A 24,433-nucleotide genomic window follows, 5' to 3' on the forward strand; every position below is an offset into this window, starting at 1 on the left:
ATTGGCAAATGTGACAACTGACATTACCTGATTGAGACAGTCTATAGAAGATTTTAATACATGACTTTGATAATTGACAGTACCACATATAAATTTATAATATTTTTTAACAGTTTAGAAATAATAAATATCAAATTTTATAATAAACTTGCTTTTACCTCAATAATACAATTTTACAAAGACCTCTATGAAACTTTATGTTTTAAGATTTTTTATAATGTTTATTAGCCATTACCCTCTACATTTTTGATAACAATGATGCATACTAAGACAATATTCTCACTAGATTCGTTCAAAAACGACGATGACGCGTGTATTTTCAATACTTTCTCGTCATCTTTTTAACAACAAACGTCAAATCAGAATTGTCTCTCAGCTGAGCCACAAAGGTGACTGACTGTTTGACGTAGTGTTTCTTATTCCATTCTTTGATTTTATATATGAACAGCGTTTCACCAGTAAATTGTGGTTAACGATTTAATTTAAGACTTTCCTTTAATAGGTTTATTAAATTTGCAGAAATGAGTGAATTAAGTCAAGAGGAGGTAAGTTTCTGTCTTTGTGAACATTGCATTTAATGTGCGTATGGTCGATCTAATTTCGTAACAAAACAAAGCGTTGGTGTTGTGTTGTTGTACGCTAGCGTAAGTATTATACCACGAACACGTGCCTCTAGCTCACGTTTTATGGCTTACAGATTAGAAGACGACGGTTAGCAAGGCTAGCAGCTCTTGGAGGAACAGGTCCCTCACCAGCTCCTATAAGCCCTCCAGTCACACCTAGTGCCTCTGTTCCATCAGATGTCTTAAATACACAATCGACACGTCTATCACCCACATCGTTGCCAAGAAGTTCTACAGAAAATACACCAGACACAAATACAGGACAAAATTATTCTGAGAATAAAAATGAAGTATCAGATCAAACAAAAATATCAGCAGATGGTTTAATAGTTACCGAAAAGACAGATAATAACTTATTAGATGAGATGCCTGATACCAAAATGACAGATTTATCTCAAACAAGACAATACAACAGCTTTGATTCAATGGGTGATGACACTTTATTAAGCTGTGGATCTGTTAGAGTGGCGGCATTACCACAGTCTACTGTAAGTGGATCTGAAGGAGTCTCCATTAGAGAAGACAGTACTTCTAGGTCAATATCTCCACCCCAATTTGTTGAACCACCACCTGTCAGGCCAAGGACAAACAATGCTTCTCCAAGCTGCTCTAGACGCTCTTTATCAATGGAAGTAGATGATGTTTCAGAAAGAAATTCGCAGTCAGAAAATCAACAAGAGCCAATGGAGGTAATTTAACCAGTGTATTAAATTAAAAGTTATCAATATTAAAATCTAATTACAATGATGTAACTTCAATTATTTGGTAATTTTTAATAAACCATAAATGATATATATATTTTCTCGAAAACCTTATATTCTAAAGTATTGTACATAATATTTTTTTTATAGGTAGAAGAAAATGATACTCTTCAATCACCATCTCATACAGTGAAATTTACTGAGCTGACAGAAGAACAGTTACGAATTATTGTAGGCAAAATGTTACAAGTTACCTGGTCTGAAGAGAGTTCTGGTATGATTTATTAAGATTTCTTTTTATTTTCATTGTTAGACAAAGAAACATATTTGTCAAGGGACAGGGGTTGATGAAAAAAAGTAGTATTATGGGTATGTTATGGGATTTTTTAATTATTGGGGTTAATTATATTTTTATGGTAATTTAAGTTTAATTACTTAATTGTAGAGTATTGTTGGCTATGGTTATGTAAGTAACCTACTTTCTAAAATAAGCTTTATCTTGCAATGATATACAGTGATTCATTTGTAATGTTGTTTATTTCTTGGAAACCAATTGTTAGTTGAATCATATAGTTGCTTATACACTAGTTTCCCTCTGTTGTTAAATGCATTGTAAAAAGAATCAACAATCATTTTTTTTACTATTGTTAGTTTAGCTCAAACAATAAGTTTTTTGTATCTTTGCATTTAAACAAGTAAGTATGAGTAACATACAGTATTTAGTATCAAGAAGACATTTTTAACTACTTTTGTAGTAGTAGAAGATATTTTATTTTCCTTTCTTTGCAGGGGGAATTTTTGTACCATCTGTAGCCGCAGCATTACTTGATAATCCTAAGCTATCTATAGATGAATTAGCATCAGAAGCTTTAATGGATGTAATGTTGCAAATAGTTGATGGATCAGACCCGTTAAACCACAAAGCACTAGTTGTACTCCTTATGAAGCAATCAATGAAAGAATTGAGTGAAGAGTGTGTTGATGATCTCTTTGCAAAAGACCCAAATAATTTAGATATGGATACTGAAGAGGGTGAATGTCCATCACCACTTCTACCTTTACCAAAAGACATTACTAATCAAGCATTAGCTGTGAGCTATTTATTAAAATTCTACTACAATGTTAATGTTTATGAAAGAGATAACCCAAAAAAAAGTTCAGTGCCGCCGTTGAGTGATTTGATTTTAAGTATGCAATCTTTAATAGTCGATCACTTAGTCTTAGTGTTGAGAAGGAAATTTGAGTTGCAAAAAAGTAGAAAGTCACCACTTCTTCCATATCTTATGACTGGAAATACGCCAACTGGTCTCATTCCTGAAATACTATTAAACACATATGAGGATCAAGAAGCTCTCGATGAGGTATGTCTTCTTGTTTATTATAAACTTTCCTTGTATTAATTTTAGAATGTTATCTCTCAATAAACTGCGATTCTGCCTCTACAGTTATAATGATCTATACAGATATTACTCAGTAAGCATCCACGAGTGACTCTTATCACAATTGGTTTATGTTTAGGTATTTAATAGAAAAAGGAATTGCAATTGGTTTTAACAAGTTATTAATTTAAGGTATTTGTGCCATTACTAATGGGTATACGTGAAGAGATGCGTCGACGTGTGTCACCTCTTGTAAGTCGGGGTGAGAGCGCGGCCATAAGGGCGCTCCGGTCCCTGTGCGAACTCAGGGATGGACCTAGACATTCTGCTAGACCGATCTGTGCGCTCATAGCCCGTCTACCCAGTCTATGTCCAGAGTCAGTCACGACTGCACCAGGACGGGAAATTGCAAGAGTCAGCTTCCTTGGACCTTTCTTTGCTGTGAGTAATTTAAAGTATAGCATCTTATCAAATATATTTAACACTCTTCAAAATTTATTTTATTATGTCTAGGAGCCTTCATTCTAGCACCGTCCTTCTAGAACGTAAACGTACCTTTTGTAACTTCCAATATATCTCGGGAGGCAATTCCCCTCATAAGTGGTGCGATAATAAAATACAGACGTAACGACGTATTTCCAACTGCCACTCTGGTGTTGATTTTCCAAAAAAAATTACCTCCACTGTTATATAATTTACCCATTCCCAGATGTCATTGTTCGCTGAAGAGAACCCTCTTTTCGCTGAACGAATGTTTGCATCTGGAACTGATCAAAGCCTAGCATTTGCGCTACAGAGAGAAGTTGAAGCCAGTCGAAGCACATTGCACAGCATATGCCATAATATCCTTTTATGCCCGGAAGCAAGAGAACCATTCCTGATGTACTTTGCGGCTTTGCTGCAGAGGAATGAGAGAAGAGCGCGGTTGCTGACGGATGAGAGATCGCTGGCTGGTAAGTTATTGAAAAAAATATCTCAGCTGAATTTCGGATTACCTTTGCATCCTGTCACACATAAATGTTTTTATGTTTACTATTAGAAACTTATTAAAGAAAAGAACAATTCACAAATATTTTCTATTAGGAGTAAATTAACCAGAATAAATATAAGCAAACTATCAAGTCATGAACCACAGTCAGTAGACTTGTCTATAGAAATGTCTAAAAATACAGTGTAGTAATATATATTTTATATGTGTTGACGGAAAACATAAAACGGGTGATGTTTTCAACCTTAGTATACATTCAAGTTCAGAGCTATTAATATATAAAGGTCATAGCGTGTTATATAGCCTTCCTTGATAAATCAAATACAAAAATATTAATTTCGACTAAATATATATATAAAAAAACAGCTTTATACTATAATATTATTTAAATATCTTTGTTGTCTGTGCGTGTCGAAGTAACTAGTACTTCAAAACTGTAAGGAAACTAATCCAGTTTTTTTTCATTAAAATAATGTTAACGCAAATAGTTATAGTTATATAATTTACGTGACTTACATAGATTAGCAACTAATAGACGTTTTAATTAACATACATTTTTCAATTATAATTTTCCATTGTAAAAGGGAGCGTTCAAGAATTACGTAACGAATTTGGGGGGGGGTCCTCTTGTAAGACGTTACGATTGAATTACGCGTTATTGACAATATTATTTTCGACTTTCCAGTACTTTACACCACCTAATGGTAAGTTGTTGGAATAAAGAGTCAGTGGGGGTGGTCACGAAACATTTTACTATTGGGTAAAGACAACGTTACGGTGCGTTTCATGGGGGGGGGGGGGTTAAGAGTTTTTTCATAGTTTTGTAATCGACTAGCGTATTATGTTTCAATCATTGCCCTAGATACTCCTGGATGAAGTCGGTGCTTTAAAAAAATTACACAACAAACAAACAAAACGGTTACATTGCTCCGTTTTCACTAAACATTTTATCATAAAGTAAACAAAAAGTAGTAACGTATAAAAATAAATAGTACTGTTTAAAACGGTTTAGTTAAACTAGTTAACTAACTGTATCGTATCTCTAGTCACTTGATAGCTTGAAATAATTTTCATATTTTAAAAGTATTAACAATATTCTTGACCTACATAGTAGTAATAATAATTAAAAAATTGATAAATATATAAAGAAAATAAATTTAAAAAGTATGATTCCGTTGGCAGCATTTCGGCGCTGCATTGCGATCCTTCGTTTAGCGAGGAAAGCACCAGTTCTGGTCTCACTGGTACTACCTACCAGTTGCCAACTTCAATGTTTATTAACCCCACGGCCCAAGAGTCTTTGCTTCAAGGGGAACAAAATCAAAGTTGGTGGAAAGACTTCCACTTGGTGGATTTTTTCCGTTTAAAAAGTTACTCGCTTGACATTGATTACTTTAATAAACTGCGTTTTACTATCGTATTGCGTTTAAATAGATTTACAACGCAATGTCGCTCACCTCGTCTGTGATATATTGGCGTTTATCCAATATTATATTGTCAATTTTGTAAATACAATTATTTTCGTATTTAAACTATATATATATATGTTAGACAAGTGGTTAAGTCCCGATTATTAAAAAACAACGGGGGGGTTTATAACTGCTCTAAGTAGAATTCATGTGTCATGTTATTTTGACACTCGTAAGTATTCTCTAGATGAGACAAAGCTTAGGGTGAGTCACGGTGAAGGAGTAATGAACTAGTTTATATATATATGTTTGTCATGTTATTTTGACACACGTCAGTATTCTTTAGTTGAGACAAAGCTGAGGTTTAGTCACGGTGAAGGAGTAGTGAACTAGTTTACAACAAAAACAATAATATAACAAGTTAATAAATTAAACATAGTTGTAGGTTTAAGCGGCCCATATTCAGTCATCTCGTCTTGTAAGTTAGGCCAAACTTCATACAGAATAATTGGCTTGTAAGCTATTGAAACTAGGTTTACGTTGTAGAACTCGGGCCTAACAAATCTATACTTAATATTTAGGATATTTTACTGTAATGGTTTAACCATTTGTTGCGTAGATCTTTATAAATGTATACATGTATGAGCACTGTTGGCCTAGTGGCTTCAGCGTGCGACTCTCATCCCTGAGGTCGCAGGTTCGATCCCCGGCTGTGCACCAATTGATTTTCTTTCTATGTGCGCATTTAACATTAGCTCGAACGGTGAAGGAAAACATCGCGATTAAACCGGCGGTGGGTCTAAGGCAAGCCGGTTTCCGGCGAAAGTCGACGGCGTGTGTCAGGCACAGAAGGCTGATCACCTACTTGCCTATTAGATTAACAAATGATCATGAAACAGATACAGAAATCTGAGGCCCAGACCTAAAAGGTTATAGCGCCATTGATTTATTTTTATACAAGTATGAAACTACTGGAGTTGGTTATTTATTAATCTCGGCTACTGGATAGGAAGCATTTTTTTAACTCGTTATAAAATATTGTTAACGCATCAATACTGCGTCATTGAGACAATACAAAGTTCTAACGACCGTGACCCTAATTAAACATCGCTTGAACGATTACAGTATTTTTAGCATGTCACAAATCGGTCAGGCTAACGTTTACGTACTGCTGACCATGCAGGCTTAAATCGTGAAAGTTTCGATGTTGGGAAATTATTATTATGTAGGTATCTTTAATTGTGATATAATAAACGTTAAGACAAAGTGTGCACCGCGTAACCTCAAGATATTTATAACTATATTAAAATAGTTCAATCAATTTTAGACACGGTGACTGAAATATATACATATTTTTTTAGTATTGCGCAGTTTCAGATCGTAAACATTACAATGAATTTATAGATGTATTGTTAACGAAAATAAAATTGAACGTAATCTGTTTACATCTTTAGATATAATCATACAAACGTAAAAATGTTTGTAAGATGTCAATAATGTTTAAATGATCTTCATTAATTACTGAAATTACGGCCGTAGAACGAACGAGAAGTGGCATGAATGAGGAACTTTATAGTTATAACAGTAAGAAAGGAATGAACGTACCTGAAAGGCCTTTGCCTCCTGTCCCATAAAACTCTGCCTCTCTTTCTCGCCAATGTCAATAAACAAGTTACGCAGTTCTAAATTAATTACTTCAAGGGCGTAGTGAAGGGAAATTACCAAAAAACCTTCCAGTAGGACTTTCTATCGCTAAGATTGTACAAGATTCAGCGCTGTGGAACACGTCTGCTCCATAATGTTGATCCAAGGCCAGTTACAACCACAACACACACATTACACAGTTAAAATGTACTTTGTTCCTTTAAAAAAATTGTGATTGATTATGATTATTTGGTGTGTTTCGTTTGTAATAAATGTTATGTCTAATCTTGTAAAATCTACTAGTATTTTTATTGATAGGCAATAATCATTACACCACAACTGGAGCCCTGATTTCTCATCATCATAGTAATTTTACAGGAAGAGATGAATATAGGAATTTAATCTTTACTCAAAACAAATAAACGTAACAAAATGACTATTTAAGTCTCACCATAGACATTTAGAACAGTGTTGGCTATTGGCCTAGGTATTTTTATATGTCGTACATACATATAACATATCAAAACATCGTGAGAAAACAGGTATTCCTTAGACAAAGCAAAACGAAATCAACGCGCGTGTCTACAGAATCACTTACTTGCCTTTTCTAATGAAAAAAACAATATCATTTATTCATTTAGGTAACATAATGTACACTTATGAACGTTAATAAAGAAATACATGCTAAATGCTTCTAATTTTACATTTACTATCAGTTTGCAAGGGCGTAGAACGTTCGAGAAGAACTGGCAATAAAATCTTCGCCACTCTTTTTAATCGCCAAGTTTTTTGTTTTACACAATGAACAGTGACACGAGCATTTTATATATTAGATATAAAATAATTTTAGGCGACGGTTTCATGTTGAACGTGTGTTCGGTACTTCAATTGCTCTCCGTTCGGATCAAGTTAGAGGAGAGAGTGTATCCGCTATACACCTTTCAACCAGGCACATGGCTAAATATACGTGATGAGACGAGGTTGTTCTTCACCAATCAGGAGGCACAGGACTGGCTGGATGCACTTAGTGAGTATTTGTTATCTATATAAACAATCTTTACCTGCTATAAAGATTGGAACTGTAGTCGCTATATTCTATTTATAAATATTGTTTTAGAGAAAGACAACGACGAATCTACATATAGCATAGTAGACAGTTCTTAAAAATTGTTTTGTTGAAACAAACTTAAACACATTTACGTACTATCGATCGACGTTTTGCCAAAAATATTATCTTAAAATTGTATTTTATTTAATGTTTGTCGAAAACTTTTTTACTAAACTATTGTTTTATTTTATCTATGTTTTTAACTAATATCGACTTGTTTCGTTTATTATCGTAGTTTACTGTAAAGTTGTAGGTATTTTTTGTGAATAAATAAACGTAATGTTTAACAGTCCTTTATGAGTTTAATTATCGTGTTTTGTTCTTACATGAAATAAATAAATAGTGTTTTAATGCAGAAATTACTTCCTAACTTGTGTATAAAAGCACTGTAGTGTACATACAATTTTAAAGCTGATATAAATAGAAACAATAATTAGGGTGTCTGTCTAAATGTATAGGATTTTTAACAATGTCAAAAGATTAACTAACAACTTTGTGTTTTGGAATATTGTTTCTATATGTTCACAATTAAAACCTTACAGATAATGACCCAAGCCATTCCTGGCCTGAAGCAAAATTCCAGACGATTTGTTGGTTCCTCACACTTCACATGCATCATGTCGCTCTCATACCCGCCCTACACACGCATCAGAGAAGAATCCGGTAAGCAATATTATTATTCAAACTTAAGTTAAAACGTTAAATTAATGTTATTACAATTGAGATCCGGAAATCCGACAAACATTTTGCAGGGCAATGTTGGACTATCGAATTTGTCGCATTATAGAGTACTGCCTAAGACCGATAGTTCGATTTTTTTTATATGTATGAAGTACAAATCATACTTCATTATGTATGCCAAATTTAGTTAATAAAACAACACAATAGAGAGGTAAAAGAAAAAATTAAAGTTATGAATGCTTGTTCAATCATGCATTAGCAAAGATTAACAAAAAATATTCAATAATAATTTTAGGATTAGAGGGGGGGGGGCGGATAACCGTTGATCCACCGTATTATTTTTGTTTAGAGAAAATGGAAATGAAGAGTTCGCCTGGTCAAATCAACCGCGGTGATTCATTTGTATTAAAATCAGCCGCCGAAGATGTTTTTATATAGTATTGTCTTTGGTCAGTTGATATCAACTCTAGGGAAATAAATACAGATAACACAACTTTCTCTACAGCTGTGATACTTTTGACATTCAACACCTTTTGCCTTCAGCTACCGTGACCACGAAACGTTGGAAAAATTTAAATTTAAAATAATTATACGTTTATAATAATACAAATAGCTTTAATCCGGTTGAAAATTTGTTTTTATGTTCACAGGACACATTTAGGAAATGTTATAAGCGATCATAAATTTGGGATTTTTATGTATTACAGCGCATTCCGTGACCTACAAAAGGTGATCGAAGAATTAATGGCCGCGGAACCACAATGGCGGAACAGTTTCACGGCAGTGCGGAATAGGGAATTACTTCGTCGATGGAAAAGGCAGATAAAAAGACTGCATAGGTAATATATTTATTTAATATTTAACCAATTTTATAGGTAAGAAATCGATTGAGTAATATTTAAAAAAATATTATCTTTCCTATGACGAGTAACATCTATATATATTGATCCAGACTCGAGTTTTGAGTATAGCAACATATATTGCATTTCATTTTTACTTAAATAAATTATGATTTTATCCTTAAGAACTTCTCTCAATCCAATACTTGTCTGAGTATCGGCTACTATGTATCTTTCAAACCCCTAAGGGATAAGGGGTGTCCATCCCAAAATAAAATATTTTTATTTTAGACAATTATACAACCCTTAATTGTCACCCCTCTATGATCAACCCCTATTTTTATTATAGTATATAGGTTATTTTAATTGAACAATAAAAAATGTCTCCTGGAAATAATATACATGGCAAAACGACGTTTGCCGGGTCAGCTAGTACACTATAAACGTTACGTTATAGAAGTTGTTACGGGCGAGAGTTGTACCGATAACTATTTGGTTATTTGTCAACTGATGTAACACATAGTTTATTAAAATGTTCCCATAACTATTGCAGTTATGTATTTTTATGTTGCGCTGGATTTTTTCTGTTAAATTTTCTAGAAGATTTTTAAAGATTTTTTTTTTTTTCATTTTAATACACGTTGGTGGCGCACACGGCGTATATTCTAGCGTAGGTGATTTCCATTTCCGGCAAAATAACTTCGTAGCAGTAGCCTATATGTATTATAACGAATGATAACTTTCAAAATCATCTTCAATTCGCATTAATTTTTTTCCTTACTACAAGGTGTTTGTATCGTTTGCTTATTGGCTGCATAACACTCGTTCCCTTAAATTGAGTGAACCACAAACAACAGTTCCAAAAAGGCTTAATAAACAAAACACATAATTTGTATAGAAAGTCTACTTTTGTATTTCTGATTCATATTAGATTTTTAAATGAATTTATACTTTTTAGTAATGTCCGAATAATTTCAGGTCAAAACAGTGCGCTGAAACAGCGCTTTTAGACCCGGAACTAATGCGTCGTGGGGTCCAATTCTATTCGTCCGTTTGTGCGTTGCTCGTGAAGCAATTGGATGCAGCTCGCGATGCACCGGACGCGCCATTTTCGTCGCCTGCGCACGCCTTTAAAGCCACGCCCGAGTGGTACGTGGAAGATGTCGCGGAGTTCATGCTATTTGCCGTTCAGTGAGTATATGTCTGGTTAAATCAGCTTTGATAAAAAAATATTTTTTAATATACAGACGTGTTAGGTAATTTTCTATATATCTCTACAATTTGTTTTCAACCGACTTAAAATAAAATCGAAGTAGATCTACTACTTTATTATTTATTCATGTTCATCTTAAGTATGAAACGCTAAACGTTTGAGTCAAGTTTCGTACACATATTTGTCATTGTCGATCTTACAGTATACGTAAACGTAATGGAGCATATCCTTGTGAAACAAAACAGTTGGAGATTAATTGCCAGTTTTTCACGACATTATTAGAACACTGAAAGATAGGAGTACAGTATGAAATATTCGGGCAGTTTTTGTTTTATATAATGGCAAATTTGTCCAGTTTTATTTTTTTTATTATTTAAATAATTTTTCCCGGTTAAATGATAATTTTTCATCAACAGATACGTCCCACAAATCGTGGCATATTACATAGAGGACCCGATCGTAACCTGGCTCTTGAGCGCCATCTGCAATTCTCATCTTATAAAAAATCCGTATCTCGTCGCCAAAATAGTGGAAGTGCTGTTCGTGATAAATCTATCGTTACCAATGAAGTTGAAGAATGTCTACGAAAAATTCATGGATCACCCAATGTCCCAAACGGCCCTGCCGAGTGCGTTGATGAAGTTTTACACGGACATTGAAACGACGGGCCAGAGTACGGAGTTCTACGATAAGTTCACGATACGATTCCATATCAGCATTATTTTAAAGGGCATGTGGGAGCGGCCGATTCATAAACAAGTAAGTATCATAATTGTGTGGATTAGAACAATTGGGACGTAAAAAAAATACTTCATAATAACTTAAACACGATATACGAATGTATACAATACATAAATGTAAAAAAAACCTATATACTCTACACCCTACGTGATAATTGTTTGTATTTAATTTTTCGTTACATACATATTATATATATAAACTTGGAATAGTGTTTCCGGCTCGAAGGATCAATGACTGGAAACCGCCACAATGATACTTTATGGAAACTTTATTTTTCAGGCCATAGTGAAGGAATCACGCTCGGGTCGTCAATTTGTGAAGTTTATCAATATGCTTATGAACGATACAACATTCTTATTAGACGAATGCTTAACGGTACGTATTTTTTTTTTAATTTTACAGTTCTAATCATTATTCTGTTTTGTCAGAGATATTAGTAACATTATATATAATAAGAGACGGCCGTAAAATGCCTGGAGATCATATCTGCTTGAAAGACCTAGCATAACTATAGCATCTGTGTCCCGTGGCTTTTTAACGTACTCAATTACACGTTGTATATGTCCCACTAATACCACAATAATAACTCCTCTCTAAGGCGAGAGGCAATGGTCTGTAGCCCCAATGCGTATTGCATTCCTCCATAGAACATAATATCTCAATGCATTTATCATCTATTAGCTTTTCGGTGAAGGAGGAAACCTGTATACATTGAAATAAAATAAAAAAAATTGAGCTCGCTGCCTCTTGAGTCGGTGGCCCGTGGCATTTTGCCAGCCCTGCATAATGTTACGCCACTGACTGGGAGCCAGTTCAACAGTAAACTGCATTAAATTGCTTCTTTATTTATAGTACTTGAAACGTATACACGAAGCACAAGATGCGGAGACGTCTGGAACGGGAAGCGAATCGCGGACGCGTGCGCTTGCGCAGGACGAAAGACAATGTCGCTCATACCTTACTCTAGCTAGGTAAGAAGTATTAACATACTCTACACCGTTGTTCTGGATTTGTTAAATTCGACTCTATTCTATTTTGGTCATTTTGGTACCAAAATGTACGATTCTGGATGGCTCGAAGGACCAAAACGTACGGTTCCTGGGTCAACGGGATGCTTCAAATAATCAGAGATTTATTGATTTACTCTATATTTACCACTCGCGTGTTACAATAGAATATGAGCGAAATAATGACGTGCTAATTGCTATGTACCGAATGAATACAATTTAACAGTCAAAGAGAGTGCCTACGTCTGGCTATGCTCTCGAGGTGTAACTCCCATGATTTAGTTCGCTATGAACGAATGTAGAAGAGAGTGCCTACGTCTGGCTATGCTCTCGAGGTGTAACTCCCATGATTTAGTTCGCTATGAACGAATGTAGAAGAGAGTGCCTACGTCTGGCTATGCTCTCGAGGTGTAACTCCCATGATTTAGTTCGCTATGAACGAATGTAGAAGAGAGTGCCTACGTCTGGCTATGCTCTCGGGGTGTAACTCCCATGATTTAGTTCGCTATGAACGAATGTAGAAGAGAGTGCCTACGTCTGGCTATGCTCTCGAGGTGTAACTCCCATGATTTAGTTCGCTATGAACGAATGTAGAAGAGAGTGCCTACGTCTGGCTATGCTCTCGAGGTGTAACTCCCATGATTTAGTTCGCTATGAACGAATGTAGAAGAGAGTGCCTACGTCTGGCTATGCTCTCGAGGTGTAACTCCCATGATTTAGTTCGCTATGAACGAATGTAGAAGAGAGTGCCTACGTCTGGCTATGCTCTCGAGGTGTAACTCCCATGATTTAGTTCGCTATGAACGAATGTAGAAGAGAGTGCCTACGTCTGGCTATGCTCTCGAGGTGTAACTCCCATGATTTAGTTCGCTATGAACGAATGTAGAAGAGAGTGCCTACGTCTGGCTATGCTCTCGAGGTGTAACTCCCATGATTTAGTTCGCTATGAACGAATGTAGAAGAGAGTGCCTACGTCTGGCTATGCTCTCGAGGTGTAACTCCCATGATTTAGTTCGCTATGAACGAATGTAGAAGAGAGTGCCTACGTCTGGCTATGCTCTCGAGGTGTAACTCCCATGATTTAGTTCGCTATGAACGAATGTAGAAGAGAGTGCCTACGTCTGGCTATGCTCTCGAGGTGTAACTCCCATGATTTAGTTCGCTATGAACGAATGTAGAAGAGAGTGCCTACGTCTGGCTATGCTCTCGAGGTGTAACTCCCATGATTTAGTTCGCTATGAACGAATGTAGAAGAGAGTGCCTACGTCTGGCTATGCTCTCGGGGTGTAACTCCCATGATTTAGTTCGCTATGAACGAATGTAGAAGAGAGTGCCTACGTCTGGCTATGCTCTCGGGGTGTAACTCCCATGATTTAGTTAATCGCTATGAACGAATAACTGTATGTAGAAGAGAGTGCCTGCGCCGGGCTATACTCTCGGGACGTAACTCCGACGATTTGGGAAATCGTCACGCTTATAAGTGATCGATATGTACATCCATGGCACGTACAAACATAGGAATTTGTCAAGATTGTAAATGAGCAAAAAGTGCGAACCTTGGCACGTACATAAGGATCATCACGCTTATAATTCTAAGAAAGCCTGAGTGAGCAAAATGTACAGCCTTGGCTCGTACAACCTATATTTACAAAATTATTGATCTTGATGACGGTTTACGTACTCGTGAACGGGCGATACTTGTCGTATACGGCTATTAATTATTTACTGCCTTGATTCACCTTGATACAACATGTTTGCGTGTTGTTCCCATAGTATTGCAAGTTTTTTGCATTTATATTAACCACACCTTGCTGATAAAGGTGAATGTGATGGATTTATTGCCAGTTCTGCTCGTCCACCTTCTTGATTTAAGAACTGGAAGTAAATGTGTATATACAAGAATTATTTTTCGCAGACGCTGATAAGTGTACATTAACATACCGAAACGATTTTTTCAAACAGAGGCAGATAGACAGAACTACGATAAATATATTAAATATCATTTTTCCACAGAAAATTTTAAATAATTAAAGTAGAACCATTTTTAGAAATTCTACCTTAACACTGATAATGCTAACTTTAATATGATTGTCAATTTATAGGGAGACAGTGGACATGTTAGAATATTTAACTGTGGAGATCAAGGAACCGTTCCTTCGTGCTGAGTTGGTTGAGCGGCTCGCCACGATGCTCAACTTCAACCTTCAGCAACTCTGCGGACCTAAATGCAATAATCTGAAGGTAATTTAGACTGTCTGAGTTGTTATCTTCTTATTATTAATGTCTATAGGAACGCGCTTATAAAAACTTCGTGCTTTGTATAGAAATCAACACATTTCATTACAGAAACAGTCTAACAAGACAATTTAAACTGAAGTACTTTTGTTTTTTTTACTATTGTATGTTTGCGCTTGATAAACAGAGACAAAAAAAGTGTTTTAAGGACATCTGATTAGCCTGATGTTGATAAAAATGAGATTTAGTGTTTATGTGCCGTTCTCCAACGATCAAAAAATTGATACTACGTGAAATAAATATAATATATTAACTAATGTGTTTTGTAATCTAATACGAAACTGTATAAGCTAACTATTGGCATATTTGTACGTTTTTTTTTCAGTTAAATAATATAAATTCAGTATATTTCTATAGTCTCCAAGGACAAGTAACTTTGCCTAACAATTTCCGGTTTCTAATTGGTAGGAGGCATCTTATTACTCTCATTGTTATACTACGATAATTTTCCAGTCATTGGTCCTTCGAGCCGGAATTTTTTTAAGTTTGTTTTTTTTTTCCAGGTACGTCGTCCCGAGAAGTACGGCTGGGAGCCACGGAGGCTGCTAAGTCAGCTAGTGGATATCTATTTGCATCTCGACTCACCGCAGTTCCACGCCGCACTTGCTGCGGACGAGGTATAGCATTTTATATATATTAACACTTTTATGTATACATACAGAATGTTGAATTATTTCTTTCATTCCCAAATATTAGAACAGTTTTTGACACAATTTGATTATAGTCTCAGTATCGAAAAACTGTCTCGAGTTCTCTAGTGCAGTTATTAATTTAAATGCAGGAACTAATAAATACTTTATGTTAAAAGCCACGTGGCACGTCAAACGTGTTACCCGTGAAGTTGACCTTTAAAACAATGTCAACTACACTCGTGAAGTGAAGAATTAAAAAAAAATCTTCAATATGAGGTAAATTAATATTCGAAGCGAGTTATTTCTGAGGCGATTAATATTTTCCCAAGATTATTAATGACTATTTATTAATTAATAGGAGTTATTTATAACTTAAAATAAAAAATACATAAAAGCACTATTGTACATAGCTCGTAATAATCGTTATAAAAATAAATTAAATTTGTATATGAAGAGTACAATAGGCATTTTTTTGCGAACTGTGGCATCGACTCCCGTTGAAGGTTTTCCCTCGAAGATACGACCTCAAATTGTTGAAAAAAGAAGTTGAAAGTACTCTCTCCAATGTCCCGTAATATGTATCTTCTTCTGCTGTTCACGTGTGACTCCAGAGATTTAACAGTTTCAAAATGATTTTCAGCGTTCTTTCCGCAAGGAGTTATTCGAAGAGGCGGCTGTGAGGTTAGCCAAGTCCTGCATCAAAACGTCCACTGAAATCGAGAGGTTTAAAACTCTAGCCGACAACGCATACCAGATCGCTAGTAAGTCCTTTTTATTATTTGTTTTATAGACTATATATAAAATAAACAAAACTCAGTATATGTCACTAGATCATGCCGAACACACACACGCATGTTATTATCTATGAATATTTTGTAAAAAGTTTCATTGGTCTTTCGATTTAAAAAAATAAAAAATGAAAGTACAGTTGAAAATTTATACGTAAAAAACAAACCAATTTTATAAGGAAACATCTTATTTTATAGTAGATGATATTTAAATAGAGGTAACAAGTGATGGTTATATATCAAAGTGCAATTTTTCGCACGTCTGCCATTACAATAAAAAAGCTTAATTTTACTATCATTCGTCATATATAGGCATTGTCAAAGTCAAAACTACTGAAGTAATAGGAATTTCTCAATAATTAAACTTGGTCCTTTATTTTTGTTCGAAACAATATATTTTTTAACGTAATTTTTATGAAGGTGCTCGGTTACGTAATGTCGTTCAATATTTTTTCTACGCCCAGAAAGTTTCTAGTATTTCAACCTAAATTTTTGTGACGAGTACGCTTGATATTGTACCTAGGTGGGTGTCATTCCATGATTAGCATAAAGCGTCCACACCTGACCCTATCCGGCGATATCGGGATAGTGGTGGTGGGGATGAAATCGTAAGCTCACCCCAAACAATTCTTGAGTTAGGGTAGATAATAAAATTAGGGTACGATTTGCGTACACACGAGGCGATGCTCACCACCATATCCCAGATTTTACCTCTGATTTTAAAGCCGTGTGTATAATAACACAATTTCCAATCATTTCAGTATCAAACCAGCAAAAGAGCGAAGAATTCGCAGACGCGCCTGAAGAGTTCAGAGATCCCCTTATGGATACTCTGATGACAGATCCAGTCTTCCTACCTTCGGGCAAGGTTAATAAATTATTTTTAATCCTATACTACCTCTACCTCCCACAATTTAAAAAAATATAATAGCTAGATAGAGATTATTTAAATACAGAATAAACTATATAACGACACTGAAGGGACTCTATTTTTTATGGCGTTATAGAGAGTTGTCGTTAAATGGAGAGATGAAAATCGTTTACATAATACATGACTCCAACTTATAAGTTATGGTCAACAACAGTCAAGCAATCACTAAACCAATTTGTTAAAATAACGATTTTTTTTAGATACGTCGAATTTATTGCGGGCTAGGGTTATAAAGCGACGAAAGAACGTACTTTATTGCGCAATTGTTGTCGTTATCGAAAGTGCGTAATGCTATGTAGAGTGTATGAAAGAAAAACTAAACGTTACGTTCGACGTTACATCAAGTTTACACTAGTCATAAAGACTAGTTTTGAGTGACAATTCTCTATAATCTTTGATACAAACGAAAGTCACAATTTTTTCAAATTGTCAAATTGTTGAAATTCCTTCTCCTTGTTAACCTAACCTAACCTAAAACCTTGATATTTTGGTTGTTTATTTAACATCTTTTTATAATAATGTGTTTAACGCCATTGAGAGATCGTAAGATACAGGCTGAATTATAATCATGGTAAATTGCGTCAATTAAAATTGGATATTTTAAATTATTTTTCAGGTCATGGATAGATCTGTGATCTTGCGGCATTTGTTGAATAGTGCGACCGATCCCTTCAACCGACAGCCTCTTAGTGAGGACCAGCTACGTCCAGGTATTGCTCATATTTAATATTTTATCTATTCGTTGAGGCCCGCCCTACAACTGAGCGTTTTTTTGAGGAACCAGCTGCCCACTGAAGTATTTCCGAACCAATAAGCCTTAAGGTCTTTCGAGAAAAGCAACGCACTTGTGACCCTTCTGGCAATATCCATGGGCAGTATTATTTAATATCCTGCCCGTTGCCCGTTGCCCGCTGTTATATAGACAAAAAGAATAAATTTTAATTGGGTACGGAAGCTTTTAATAATCAAAAAGGCTCAATCGTAATCTTTTGTTACAGCTTCGGAACTCAAAGAGAGAATAATTCAATGGCAACGCGAGAAGAAATCTTCGTAGATATTGCTAATACAAAGTCTGATGTACATAATGTTTTATCGTGTAAAGACTTAGGACATTGTCCAATGTGATTTAAACATTTCTTGACGAGTATTGCTCGGCCATTTGAAAGAGATAACATCCTTTATATAGTGTTGTCTCTGTCGCACGCTCGTCATTAAATAGACCTGTCATATGTTCTTGTTGAAATTAATTTAAAGTAGTTTACTGTATATGGCGTATGGGTCCATCTCGTTAGAACTAAAGGACTTTTTTTTATTGTATATTACTGTTCTTGTTTTGGACGTGCGAGCGAGATGTATAGACACTATCTCTTTCTAAATTGCGTGCACGTTGTATACGCAAGTTTGACGGACTGTGGCAAGTTTTTGAATGAATTTCGCTCGATTTTTTTTAAACTTTTCCGAATACCTATTTATTTTCTGTGCAAAATATATATGATATCCCAAAAACTGATAAAAAAAATCGCGTATCTTGTCACTCAGTATGATGCAGTGTGGGACAATTTTTTTTAATAGAATCTGGAACGAAATTTGTTGTATTTTTCGTTCAATATCATGGCCCATAAATAAAATCAAATAAAATTATTGTACTATATATACTGTATTACGCCGTAAGTGCTTACACTTAAAAAAATTTAAGTGAAACTGCACTTAACAAAAAACATTAAATTTGTTGTGTTTTTATTTGTTATGGGCCATGATATTGGAACTCATATACTTTGCTTACACCAAACTTACATCAATACAATTGAGTTCAGTATAATCTCAGAATTCGAACTTGTAGTCCTGAGCTAAATTTACTGTAACGTTAACCACGGCCATACCAAAAGTATGTGTGGTGTAAGCAAAGTATGCATTCAATAAATCGCCTTCCTCAAAAAATCCCAAGCGTAGAGAAAGAGAAAGGCTGAGCGATGTACTTCGCAACATTTTTGTTTTCGACGATAATACCAAAATATTTTGATATGTTATACTGTATTTATGTTCAAAAATTATTTAAATAATCTACCAAATTGACAATTGCACAGTACTTTCTCTTTATTTACAGACTTACCCAAGTATAGTTTTCTTTTAAACGTAAATCGCAAGAAATTCGCGTATATGGCCCCTGGGAGTATTATATCACAAGTCAAAATTGCACACATTATTCTGTAAACACTTAAAAACAATATGGCGGGCGGCGTTTGATTGTCGTTGGTCAAACGGAAAGAAGGATCGTGACGTAACGTCAGGCATTTGACTAGAAGTTGACCAATCACAATACAAATAGACGCCATTTTAATTCATCTTTTGTTTTGTCTCTGCTATGATTCGAACAGATTTTCCTATCAATTTGTAATTATTAAATTTACTATATTTTGACTTTGGTTGCGTTTTGGAATGTAGGCATTGTATGTAAATTTAAAGTCGCATGCCAGCCTGAAGGCGAAAACGGAGACACGTCACACATGCCTTATATACGCGAGATTATCGTGGTACACAGAAGCGTCAAAAAGATTATAAAATGTAAATATTATTATTAAATGTTATTATATCAGCGATTTCGATATTGTTTTCTAAAGTATTATTCGATAATAAGTTTCTTTTGAAAGAGATTTATGGCCAAATATGTTGACTCCACAAATTGGAAACAGGCGGATTGAGACATTATTCATGGATCTTATTTTTATTTGATAATAGTCCTAATCTTCTGCAAGAAGTATTTTTCATAATTATGTAAATACGTAATATCAAATATCATCACAACTAAAATATCTCAAAGACAACATTCTTAGTACCTATTTTTAATTTTATTCTAGGCAATCCAGATCATCACACATGTATAATTCACGATAAAATATTTATGGTATGTCTAGAATAAGACTAACAAAAGTGTAGTCCTTGCGTGTTGGTCCCGTATTCCAACTCTCTCTATGTGAAACTTTTCTATGATCTGTGTTTTGGAATAGAGACCTGGTTAACATTTAACAGTCTAATGAGGCCTAAATTAAAAAATATGCGATTTCACATATGTAAAACTTATCAATGTAGGATTTTATTAGTAGTGAAAAGCTAGATTTTTATTTTGCATATAAATAGCTTAGTAATAGAATTTTAGTTTTTATATTATAATCTGAATATGCTTAATGGTGATGTTATTTTGTTCCTTTTCATTCAATTCAATTTGTATAAACAATTGTCAAATATTGCATTTTATAGGGGCATATTGATGGCTCTAAACAAATGTCCAAATTTGTAGGCCCCAATGTAGTTGTTAGATATGAAAATTATTATCCAAACACTGCCAATATAATCAATTTATTGCAGAGGGGGCATTTTTATGATTTTAATTATTGGGTCATTTCGACAAGTAATTATTATTAATGATCTTCACTAATTTGATGTATTTATCTTTTTGTCATGATAGTGAATAGGTCTTCTATTCTATAATATGAAGTCTTAATTGAAATGCCAATAAAATTGAAATATGAATTATTGTTTTATTCAACATATCCTTGTGTTTTTAGTCATTTCATGCGTGATTGTAGTATTAACCCAATTTTTTTATCTATAAAAAATTTTCTACTAAAATAATATGGATGTTTAATGTAGCGTCCAAGTTAATTGTAACTATATAGAATAAAAAACCATTAGTTATAATAATATATTTCTTTAAACATAAATTATTGTCAATTCTTAATATATATATTTCTCAATACATAAAAAACACTCCTTATAATTTAAGACCAGCATAAATTCCACTAATTGCAAGTAAATGATCAGATAAACAGTCACACATTTGTGTTTTATTTCCCATTGATAGGTGATAATTTCTAATAAAATACTGATGAATAATGATGTATTTACACTAATAATGATGTATTTGCATTTTATAACAATGATAATATATCAAAACAAAATTGGTCAAATTAAAACTCTTAGCATGCAGTATGAGCCAAATTTTGACAGTCGCGTAGTTTGTGCATGTACTTTCAGTAGGAAAACACATAAAAACAATGTCTGCACATCTAACGACTTTACTCAACTTATTTATTGGAAAGTATATATTTTATTATTAAATATCAAACATACTACTACTCAGTATAAAGAGGTAGTACCAGTGAGATTATTAGAGGTAATCCAAATATTATTCATAAATATTCACAATCTTGGTGTATTATCTATTTTACATTTGAATAAGTCTTATCCTTGACATTAACAATGTATTCAGTACACACAATTTATTTATCCATCATTTCGTAACAAGTTATATTTAGTATCCACATAGATGTACAAAAAAATGTAATTTGCAAGAAAAACTTATAAATATTAGAACAAATGATTTCATAATGTTAAACATTATTTTTAATTAAAGCTGCCTAAAACTTTTGTACACCGTACATTAAAAACAATGCAATGCAATACTATTTACATTCATAGGTCATATTGTAAATATATTATAAGCCATAATAAATGTAATACATACAAGTATCACAAACTAAAAAAACAATATTGCAATTAGATAGTACCAATATATAAAAATTTAAGTACATGCCAATTCAATATTTACAAAATATTTATTCTCTTATTAGGAATGGAAGTCTTGATGCAAGAAGACAAGCTATTACATACAACATTCCAAAATAGAAATTTAACCTAGCAGTTTGCCTGGGGACATACTGCATTGTTTCAGGCCGACGGAACCTTCTCTCTATTTCAAAGGCTTGGTGTAAGGTTAACATTGGAAGCAAAAACCAAAAAGAACACCTTACAGAAGCCACAACAAACATAATATATGGCGTAAATAATAAAAATGCATATAATAAATGAGAAGCAGTCTTTCCTATTAAAATAGCTAGTGTCACAATTTCTGCTTTGCTATCTGCTTCTAAATCTCTAGTGTTATTGCTGTGTAAAATTGCTTCTGTATTTAAAGCCAATGGTACAGCATAATAGAATATAGGCCAAACTACTCTTCCTGTTTGGGCCAAAAATGCAAACACAACAGAAACTGGACCAAATATGACTAGATAAATAATATCTCCTAAAGCTATGTACTTTAAACCTATACCCCCTGTGTATAAAAATGATGAGGACAGACCTCCGAAATACACTAGAGCTAAATGTTCCATTTGGGCAGGTGACATTATTACTAGTAGTACAAAAAATACACATCCAGACATATAAAGTATAGCTCCAAGAGACACAACTTCGTCTATACTTAATATGTGATCAACTAGAGTTCGGTCATCTGATTTACGGTTATCAATACCTTTTACAAAGTCAAAATATGTATTCACTACATTGCCTGCTCCATGGACTGGAATTACTGTAAACATAGTAAGAAGTAATGTAAGCCAGCTGAAACCATTATCTCCCGGCAGCCGGTATGCTAGAGCTGCACCTAACAAAGTAGGCAGAAGGCTGCCGCTCAGCGACCACGGGCGCAACGCCAACACATAAGTTCGAACTTTCATCAATGGGTTTCGGGCAGGTGTTGTGAATTCCTTTGGTGGTTGTAGGAGATTTCCGTCAGCCGATGCAACATCGTCAGTTTTTCTTACACTATCCATGTCATAAAACTGAAAATATTGTGTCGAGTACGTTTTTACCCACTGACACAGTTTCCACACAGCCAAGTTTTGGTTTTGGCATTCACAACATTTTTAGACTTTAAGATCTAACGAATCGTTGAAAGTTTTGTAAAAATAAGTAAAAAAATATGCGAAGTATTTGTATAACAGTGAATAATTCAAATTTCCATAAAACAAAAATATTTGTGGAAAAACTTAAACTTGGAATTTGTAAATTGTATCAATTTAATCAAATTGTACGTCTTTCTGCTGACCCCACAGAATACATCTAACACGGAACTGACTGCTGTCAAAACGTAAAGAAACTGACAAATGATAACATACGATGACAACAATTAGAGTATCCTATTATATTATGTTTTTAAAATTTAACCCATTAAAAATTTGTAATTTTGCCCATGCTCACAGAATTCTGGCAAAATTCAAGTTTTCAATTTGGAACCCATTTAATAATTGTATCGAGAGTTTGTATAACCTAGCATTACTTACGGTAGGAATAATTAGAAGTACAAACCAAACATTTGTCTCATTCACCCAATTAAAGCTAGTGTTAGATAAATTTATACTTAATTAAAGGCAATATAACTGACCATACCATGGTCCAATTTCATCTGCTGAATAATGGAATGTTGGAACAATTTGGTTATATTTAATTTATTGATTATTTAAAACATTGGAATCGATTACTGATATTTTAAAGATAGAATTTTTTTGTTTGGAATCATACCATGCAACAAAATTTTGTGAAACAAAATGATACATACAAAGTAAAAACTGAAAATGCCTAATAATACGCTAGATCTATTCTATTAATGTTTGTTTGCATATATATTTCTTTACATTCTATTGAAATAATGTATAGAGATGCTACACGCTCGATATTTATCGTGATATTTATATCGTAATCCAGAGTCACGGGTACCCGATACACACGGATCGCTGGATTTCTAGAAATCCAAAAATCTACGATCTGTATCAATCATCGTCGATAAATATCGAGCGTCTAGTGTCTGGTCGATATTTATCGCGTCAGTATTCATTCTGCCAGCAATGGCAGAGGACGCGCATATTGAGTCGGCGCCCGCCGCACTTCAAACAAACGATCATAAACACTTGAAAGAATTCATACTTGTATTAGAAACACTACCTGAGGTATGTGACAGCTCAAATGCAAACAGTATTAATATAGTGAAAAGGGCGAATGCGTATGAGCAGCTGCTTAAAATTTATAAGAAAATTAAACCAGGCGCGACAATAAATAGAAAATAATTTTCATAGTCATATATTTCATGGTATTCCCGAATTTGATTCAATAAATTCAGATGTGTATATTTTTCTCTATCTTGAAACCGATGTTTCACCCATTTTTTTCGCTTTAAACGTTTTTTCAATGCTATCGCTAATATAATAGCAACGGAAGCTTTCTTAATATTGTTACCCATTATTATAATACGAAATGTACGAGTGTACTCAATAAAATTCACCGTTGTACTGACTACTGACGCGATTTGTATTGAATGTGTAGTATACCAAAAGAATACTAGATAAATATTGAGCGTGTGCCACCAGTGGTGTTGGTATTATTCAGTTAAATATTTGAATTAGTCTATATTAAGTGGTTTACCTTATTACATTTTTAAAGGTTATAGATAGTTATGATTCTGTGGTAATATAAAACGTCACTGTACTCTCGGTCCGTCAATGTGACAGCTATCGGTTATCAATCAAATTTCTGTCGTATTAATTAATTGTTGACACATGTTTAACTTTAGCCTAGAAGGGAGAAACTAAAAAGGGGTTTGCAAATAAATTACATTTCTGCAC

At 34.2% G+C, this 24,433-nt stretch overlaps 2 protein-coding genes across 2 annotated transcripts; one reads left to right on the forward strand and one right to left on the reverse strand.

Moving 5' to 3' along the window:
- The first annotated feature begins 364 nt into the window (after positions 1-364).
- LOC123712771 (ubiquitin conjugation factor E4 B) lies at positions 365-19,014 on the forward strand. The gene is made up of 19 exons (XM_045666018.1): positions 365-545; positions 698-1,312; positions 1,475-1,598; positions 2,114-2,685; positions 2,896-3,144; positions 3,413-3,656; positions 7,595-7,771; positions 8,395-8,515; positions 9,241-9,372; positions 10,351-10,563; positions 11,002-11,344; positions 11,606-11,701; positions 12,179-12,297; positions 14,436-14,574; positions 15,132-15,245; positions 15,901-16,021; positions 16,810-16,916; positions 17,596-17,689; positions 17,978-19,014. The coding sequence occupies exons 1-19, from the start codon at positions 522-524 to the stop codon at positions 18,031-18,033; spliced, it is 3,660 nt and encodes a 1,219-aa protein (XP_045521974.1). The 5' UTR covers positions 365-521; the 3' UTR covers positions 18,034-19,014.
- A 1,672-nt stretch (positions 19,015-20,686) lies between these two features.
- Positions 20,687-22,859, reverse strand: LOC123713687 (ubiA prenyltransferase domain-containing protein 1 homolog). The gene has a single exon (XM_045667494.1). The coding sequence runs from the start codon at positions 22,586-22,588 to the stop codon at positions 21,593-21,595; it is 996 nt and encodes a 331-aa protein (XP_045523450.1). The 5' UTR covers positions 22,589-22,859; the 3' UTR covers positions 20,687-21,592.
- Between the last annotated feature and the right edge of the window lie 1,574 nt (positions 22,860-24,433).

This window comes from Pieris brassicae, chromosome 8 (assembly GCF_905147105.1).
Source record: "Pieris brassicae chromosome 8, ilPieBrab1.1, whole genome shotgun sequence".
Classification (NCBI taxonomy): Eukaryota; Metazoa; Arthropoda; class Insecta; order Lepidoptera; family Pieridae; genus Pieris; species Pieris brassicae.

Excerpts from the sequence above, each read along its gene's own strand:
- LOC123712771 (XM_045666018.1), top strand. The coding sequence starts at position 522 with ATGAGTGAATTAAGTCAAGAGGAG. Across the intron at positions 546-697 it reads GTGAATTAAGTCAAGAGGAG|ATTAGAAGACGACGGTTAGC; the intron begins GTAAGTTTCTGT and ends TATGGCTTACAG. Across the intron at positions 16,917-17,595 it reads TCTTCCTACCTTCGGGCAAG|GTCATGGATAGATCTGTGAT; the intron begins GTTAATAAATTA and ends ATTATTTTTCAG.
- LOC123713687 (XM_045667494.1), bottom strand. The coding sequence starts at position 22,588 with ATGGATAGTGTAAGAAAAACTGACGATGTTGCATCGGCTGACGGAAAT.